The sequence below is a fragment of the Silene latifolia genome, chromosome 7 (assembly GCF_048544455.1).
Source record: "Silene latifolia isolate original U9 population chromosome 7, ASM4854445v1, whole genome shotgun sequence".
Taxonomy (NCBI): domain Eukaryota; kingdom Viridiplantae; phylum Streptophyta; class Magnoliopsida; order Caryophyllales; family Caryophyllaceae; genus Silene; species Silene latifolia.
In genome coordinates this window covers 60,173,405-60,181,182 of record NC_133532.1, presented here as the reverse complement: position 1 = coordinate 60,181,182, position 7,778 = coordinate 60,173,405, and the positions used below count along the sequence as shown (strand labels likewise).

The 7,778-nt window shown below is 37.9% G+C and overlaps 1 protein-coding gene and 1 long non-coding RNA gene across 2 annotated transcripts; one reads left to right on the top strand and one right to left on the bottom strand.

Moving 5' to 3' along the window:
* Window positions 1–428: 428 nt before the first annotated feature.
* On the bottom strand, window positions 429–2,400 carry LOC141591102 (uncharacterized). The gene is made up of 3 exons (XR_012520657.1): window positions 2,233–2,400; window positions 2,025–2,134; window positions 429–501 (listed from the first exon to the last, which is right to left on the bottom strand). It is a non-coding gene; the product is annotated as an uncharacterized LOC141591102 (long non-coding RNA).
* A 2,780-nt stretch (window positions 2,401–5,180) lies between these two features.
* LOC141592216 (protein CANDIDATE G-PROTEIN COUPLED RECEPTOR 7-like) lies at window positions 5,181–7,062 on the top strand. The gene has a single exon (XM_074412821.1). It carries the CDS (start codon window positions 5,458–5,460, stop codon window positions 6,766–6,768), a length of 1,311 nt encoding a protein of 436 aa, XP_074268922.1. The 5' UTR covers window positions 5,181–5,457; the 3' UTR covers window positions 6,769–7,062.
* The last annotated feature ends 716 nt before the right edge of the window (window positions 7,063–7,778 follow it).

Here is a 7,778-nt window from a genome sequence, read left to right as displayed (position 1 = left end):
CGACCCCGACTTCCCTAGCTGCATTAGTTAGAGACCCCTCGGGTTTATCGTTGATAGGGTTGTGACAGCCTCATCAAAGAGGTTGCTGAGTTCGTTGCAAGATGTTTGGTTTGTCAAAGGGTAAAGGAAGAGCATAAGTGTGACACCCTCAAATTAAGCCTTAAATAATCACGTAAAATCTACAGAAAAACTGGCAGGATATGTTTGTAAATGGTTCAACTAGACAAAACCTGTAATTTTTAAAACTTTCCCAAACCATTCACAAACATCTCCGACTTAAGAGTGCCCAAAACCTGCAAAAGCTAATAAACTAATTTACATAACTATGCTAAAAACAAGGAATTATAGTGATACAAACCAAAGAAAAAGAGGGAGACATATGTCCCTTCAGAATATATACAAAACCAAAAGTTAAAAGGTTTACTACAAAAATAGCCAAACTAGGTCCAAGGTCCTTTTGCTCACTAGCTCGTCTGTGTACCCCAACTAAGCATCATCAACCTGTCAATCGCATTTTATACAAACACGAAAGCCACAATTCAGTGGGGAGTAACTTCGAGTCCTCCCAGCCACGAAATGTCATATTTAATGTAACATGTAGTGTAACATGTAAACAATATGATAAACAATTTCATTATCATGTATTCTAACCTATGACCCCTAAACTAACCAAAGTAAACTATCATGTGAAACATATAACAATTAGTAATCCAAACTTTATCAATTGTAACCGGCTTACATCTCACCTATTACAATTCATAAAATCACCATACAAGAAAGGGCAATATATCAAAGACAGGCATAAGTTCTTAGTACGGTCAATAGTCACTCTGTAACTCGAGTCTATACCACGAGGTAGGGAAGGTAATCGAACCGGTATCTTGGCTCATAGGTTCTATCAAAACATGTCCAAGACACAACACAACCCTAGCCTAAAATCACTTGAGACCTAGACATGCGGATACACACCACCGCACCCAAGACCCACAATTTTTCTAAAACAAAGTGAGTACCCTAAGGAGTCCACCAAAGGGTTGGCTAGTACTTAAGCTGACCACTTACTATTAAAATAAGTAACGAGGTCATGCCCCAACTTGAATATAATCTCACCAAGTCAGGAACACAAAGGCTATTAAGCAGTGAACATATACTCGTCAAAGACTATAAAGACCTATCTATGACAAACACAACAACCTGCAAGAAGTATTCAATACCAATTCTAGCAATATTAACAATATTAAAGGCTTCAGGGAATCTAGGGCCGTTTTTACAATATAAGAAACTATTAAATTCAACCAACTATACATGTGAACTAAAAACTTGATAAATGGCCTAAAACAAGAAAAAGGCCGATTATCCAATTCATATAAAATTTCATCCAACCGAATTTTTACCCGCAACCCGATCCGGCGACAGTGCGGGTTAAATTGCGGTGACCAATCACTCAATTGATCGACATCGAATCGATCAAAGGGACTAAGGCTCGATTTTGGCACAATCATCAAAACATTGCAATTATTGCTATAAAATTCATTTTGAGCCTATTCATTACAATTTCATTTTATAATCTAACCTAACATGTGTCAACTACCATAATAAGCATACTTCATCATCAAAATTTTATTTACTACTAACCTTATTCATTTCCTAAGACTACCCACATGTTACTTTTACTAAACATATCATTAATAAACCCGATACTACAAGTAATGCATGAAAATCCGCGAAACAAGCAACGGACCAACCCGGGCCAACCCCAAGGCAGCCGTGGGCTGCCTGGGCTGCGGGTCATTTGGCCGTCACCCCTATCCCCATTTCTCCATTTTTGTTCGGTTTAACACCGTCGAAGCATCAACTAATCGTTCCCATACTAATATGTTAACTTAAACTAACCAAAAGACATGAATTAAACATGCATGCAACCATATTATCATGTGAATTTAACCACTCAAATAAAAATCACAAAAACATACAAAAACCAAAGAATGTGACGATTATTCGTCGAGTAACTCGAAATATGTTACCTTAAGCTAGAAAATGAGCAATTAGCACCTTGAATACCAACCCTAATCTGCCAACTAACCACTATCTTCGACTATATACGAGTCCCCAAACTCGTCTTCCAAATCTTCACCTAAATAAACAAATAAAACACAAAAATAAGCATAAAAACCGAAATTTTGCCCAAATTCGTCTTAAATCAACATCAAGAAAACTGAAATTAAAATATACCAGGATGTAGATCTTGAAGAGAGGATTCCGAAAATATAAATTATGCGAAAATCCGACTAGAAACGAGTGAGTTATGGCGAAAATAGCTTGGATTTTGTATAAAAATGGTGTTTAAAGGTTTAGGAAAATGAAGAATGAAGAAGGAGGTGTGTTTGGTAAGAAAAATCAGAAAAAAGGAAGGGGAAGGGGTGTGCGCGTGAAAGGGAAGGAAAGGAGGAAGGGAGCGGGTTTAAGTCGGGATTTTACGAGTCGGTTTTGGCTCGTTTCGATAATAATTAGAACCGCTTGTCAAATGCAAATTCCGACAAGACCAAAGTTCTTAAACACGAGATTACAAGAAAATTGAATACTCATACGACCCATTTCCAAAATCGTTTGCCCAATTTTCAATAGAGTTGTCATTTTTCCCCGAAATGCCCTTATTTCGAAATAAAAAGTTTTTACACGGTTAAAACTATTTTTAAACATTTCGAAACAATCAAAATAAATACTTTTCTTCAAAATATAATAAAATTATATTTCTTTGAATTATTATTACTTCAAATACATTAATATCAAATTTTACTTGATTAATAAGTTACTTTCGCAAAATAATAACGGTCCAAAATTACGGGGCGTTACAATAAGAGACCACAAGGTAAAGTTCAATCATTAGATGTACCTAAGTGGAAGTTGGAGAGCATTTCGATGGACTGCATTATGGTGTTGCCTATAACTCAGAAGGGGAATAATATGATATGGTTTATTGTGGATCGGTTGACTAAGTCGGCTTACTTCATTCCTATGAAAGATACTTGGAGTAAAGCTGAGTTGGCTAAAGCTTATGTCAAGTATGTGGTGAAGCTTCATGGTGTGCCTAAGGATATTATTTTTTATCCTGATTCGAGGTTTATATCTAGTTCTGGCAAGAATTGCAATCTTTGATGGGGACTCAGTTGAAGATGAGCACAACATTTCATCCAGCTACAGACAGTCAGACGGAGAAGACAATTCAAACTTTGGAGGATATGTTGAGAGCTTTTGTGATGGAGTTTGGTGGATCATGGGAGGAGAGGTTCGATTTGATAGAATTTTCTTATAATAACAATTACCATGCTAGTATTGGCTTGACACCTTTTGAGGCGTTGTATAGAAGGAAGTGCAGGAGTCCAATTTGTTGGGATGACACGGTAGATGCGGTTGTGTTAGGACCTGAGATGATACAGGAAATGGTGGAGCAAGTGCACATTATATGACAAAAGATGCGTGCGGCGCATGATATACATAAAAGATATGCGATTTGAAGAGAAGTGATATAAAATTTGTTGTGGGAGATAAAGTGTTGTTAAAAGTATATTCTATGAAGGGAGGGATGAGATTTGGGAAGAGAGGAAAGCCGAGTCAAAAGCATATTGGGCCATATGAGATCTTAGACAGAGTTGGAGAGGTAGCATACCGTTTAGCACTACCTCCAGCTTTGGATAGGGTCCATAATGTGTTCCATGTTTTGCAGTTGAGGACGTATAAGAGTGATCCTACTCATGTACTAGAGCCCGAGCATGTTGAGATTGATGAACAATTGTTTTATATAGAGGAGCCTAAGGAAATCTTGGATAAAATAGTAAGGAAGACTCGTAATGGTGAGACAACATTGGTGAAAGTTTTATGGTCTAATCATAAGGTAGAAGAAGCTACATGGGAACCTGAAGCTGCAATGCGAGACAAGTATCCTAATCTTTTTGTTTAAATAAGTTGGTTACGGGGATGTAACCCTTTTTTAGGGGGATATGATGTAACATCTCGTATTTTGTGACATTTTGATGATAGTTTGATAATAAAAGTACCTCATAAAGAATTTAAGTTGGTTACATTGGGTTCGTCCTATAGGAGAGTTGCTATAATTGTTATAATTGAGATTTTAGCGTAAAATATTCAATTCATTTACAAAGTTTTAATAAATAGACATGAAAGCCACATGTTTCGGTCTATTCGGTCAGGACCTAATACAACCGATCTTGGACCGGACGGAACCGAAAACCGAAACTTAAAAAAATGAGGACCAAGGAGGACCTGAAAGTACGGAGAGCTCTTCTCTCTCTAAAACATTAGAGAGAGAAAAATTCTTCTTAAAGTCTTACTTTTCCTAGAAATTAAGAAGAGTCTATTCTCATCTTCCTGTCTTCTCTAACAATCTTTCTCTTTTTTCTTGAAAAGTTTATATAGTCAAATTTCTTGTTTTATTTTTTGCCTTCTGTATGATTTGATTGTTATAACTCCCTCCATTTTAGCTCCGAAGAGTTATTTTGAGTCATATATCTTTAGCTTGAAAGTTTAAAATAGACATAAATTTAACCAAAAACACTCATACTTTATGAGGTTTAATCTCATGAATTGATTTTTAGCAAACTCTATTATATTAGTAATTATGTTGACGGTATTTGGTTCTCTTTTTAGCCTGGTTTCTCCATTTTTTGGTGTTAACTTGGACTTGGGAATGTAGATCTGATCTTTAAACCTCCTTTATTGTTGACCATGGATAGGTTGTGAGTTTTTTTTAAGTTGCAGCATCTTGAGAATGGAGATTTGGTTTCCGTTAGCCATCTCCTTTCTCGCATTTTTTTAAGTTTTTATATCTCCTTGACTCGATTTTTCTTATTTAGGATTTCAAAGTTTCTCTTGACTTTCTCCGAGAGTCACTTTTTTTTGTGTCCTCTGTATCCGTTGTTATTTATGTTCTTTGGGTAATGTGAAAATTTTTTACTTTCGATTACCGCTCTCATCCGTAAGGATGTTATGGATCGATTGCGATTGACCTAATTTCCTTTCCTTATAAAAAAAAAGACCTGAAAGTTTTGGTTCGAGCTCAGTTTAGACAAAATGGTCTGGTCCGGTATAATTTACTAGTCCGGTCTTTAACTTGCTTACCCCTACTTGTTATAATGTCCTTTTCTGATTCGATCAACAATCGTTCATAAATCAACTTAAAAAAGAATTAAAGCAAAACTATTGCGTCTTGACTAATTTGTTTAAATTACCAAATTCCCATTTCCCCTCGTCTTCCACTCTTCTTACATTAACATACACGCTTTTATAGATCCAAAAAATTAAAAAAACCAAAGAAAACAAATAATGCAAACACAAACAACCGACGCATTTCCTTCTCTCTTAATTAAATCCCAGATCTAAATCACACCAAACAAACAAACAATCAATCACCAAACTCCATCACCTCTCTCAGATCCATCCATGGCGAGATCCACCTTCCTCATCCTCCTCCTCATCACCACTTTCCTCGCCACCACCACCGCAGAAATCAAAACCCTAAAAATCACCACCGACAACCGTCCCATGATCCTTTTCGAAAAATTCGGCTTCACCCACACCGGCCGAGTTTCCGTCTCCGTCTCTTCCGTCTCCGTCACCTCATCCCTTTCCCCTCCCGACCCGTCTCGACTCGGGTTTTTCCTATTATCGGAGGAATCCCTCCTTCAAGTCCTCTTAGAAATTCAACAAAACCCTTCATTTTGCGTTCTCGATTCCCAATACACCACCCATTTATTCACCTTCCAGCAACTCTCCCCGCCGCCTGCTTCCTCCTTCAATCAAACTTACCCTATCTCCATCCCCAATGAATACTCCCTCTTTTTCGCCAATTGCAATCCTGAGTCGCTTGTCACTATGGTTGTTTCCACCCAAATGTTTAATCTCGAGTCGAATGGCGAGGTTAAGGATTTTCTCCCAGCTGGTCAGACTCAGCTCCCTACCTTATACTTTTTGTTCAGTGTTATTTACTTTGTGTTTTGGGGGTACTGGGGGACGGCGATGTTGCGAAACAAGAAGTCGGTTCATAATATACATTACCTTATGGCGGGTTTGTTGGTTATGAAGGCGTTGAATTTGATCTGTGCCGCGGAAGATAAGCATTATGTTAAGGTCACAGGATCGCCGCATGGATGGGATGTTTTGTTTTACTTGTTTCAGTTTATTCGGGTCGTCTTGTTGTTTACTGTGATTATTTTGGTTGGGACGGGTTGGTCGTTTTTGAAGCCGTTTTTGCAGGAGAGGGAAAAGAAGGTGTTGATGATCGTCGTCCCGCTTCAGGTGTTGGCTAATATTGCGTCTATTGTGATTGGTGAGACCGGGCCGTTTATTAAGGATTGGGTGACTTGGAATCAGGTGTTTTTGTTGGTTGATATTGTCTGTTGTTGTGCTATTATTTTCCCCATTGTGTGGTCGATTAGGTCGTTGAGGGAGACGTCTAAGACCGATGGGAAGGCCGCTAGGAACCTTGCGAAGTTGACCCTTTTTAGGCAGTTTTATATTGTTGTTATTGGGTACTTGTATTTTACTAGGATTGTTGTGTTTGCGCTTAAGACCATTTCCGCTTATAAGTATCAGTGGGTGAGTAATGCGGCTGAGGAGATCGCGAGTTTGGTGTTCTATGTCATCATGTTCTACATGTTTAGGCCCGTTGAGAGGAACGAGTACTTTGTCCTTGATGAGGAAGAAGAGGAGGCTGCTGAGATGGCTCTTCGTGATGAGGAGTTTGAGCTTTAGGTTTTCGTGTGGAAAGGAAAATTCTTGGTTTTCGTGGCTAATGACGAAACTTTACTTATGCATCGGCTGGAGTTTCAGTTACTTCTTCTCCAGGATTGTAGGATCACACTTTTCAACTGGTTAACAGGTGTGCAGTTGCCAACTGTTTTATGCTGGTTCGTTTCTTTCGGTTTCACCTGTCATAATTTGGATAGTTGTTGTACTTGTTCTATATAGAGTTTTATCGTGTCATTTGATCCCTATACATTTTGTTGAACTTCATGGGGACAATGTTAAATGGTATTCATTTTTTTTCAATTGTGATATGTTATGTTTAGTGAATGGCTGTTGTTCTATATCTCTTGGATTGTTGAGTTCTATATATGCTGAATTTTATCTTTTATGTTGACAACGCTGTGGTAAGAATATAGGGCGCTCTTTCTAGAGCACGTGCTGTGTCTTGCTTGTAAAGTATGAACTACACGAAAAATGTGGAACTGTGATCTTTGGAAAATGTCGTAAAATGCTTTATCAATTACTAACAAATAGCTTAGAAATGGTCACTTATCTAGTATTATACATTGCCTCAATCTCCATATCCTTTTGAAGGAACAGATCTATTGTTGATTCTTTGCTCGAGACGCTGTTTTTCGAGCGATTTTCTAGACATTGTTGTTGGCAATGGCTTCCACCTTTAAACATGAAGTTCAAACTATAGTGGAACTGGCCACTCACCAGATTCTTCTTTTTCTTTTTTGGTGGTGAGGGTGATGGTAGGGAAAGGGTTTGGGAAACGTGGGAATGTGTAGGGTATCAAATTAGGGGAATAAGGGTTAATCCTAACATGGAAAATCGGTAAAGGGAATATAAAAAGAGAGCAAACAAACATCAAGTAAGGAAAATGTGAGCCAAAAAGTCTTTACTGTAGAACTTTTGTAGGCTTGAACTTTAGAGACATGCTTGTCTTCTGAAAATATACCTCTTGCTTGTGTCTGTAATTCTGTATGGAAGACTTTCCTATGTAATCCTTT

What these genes read in the sequence shown, in the direction of transcription:
- LOC141592216 (XM_074412821.1), top strand. Translation starts at nt 5,458, where the DNA reads ATGGCGAGATCCACCTTCCTCATCCTCCTCCTCATCACCACTTTCCTC.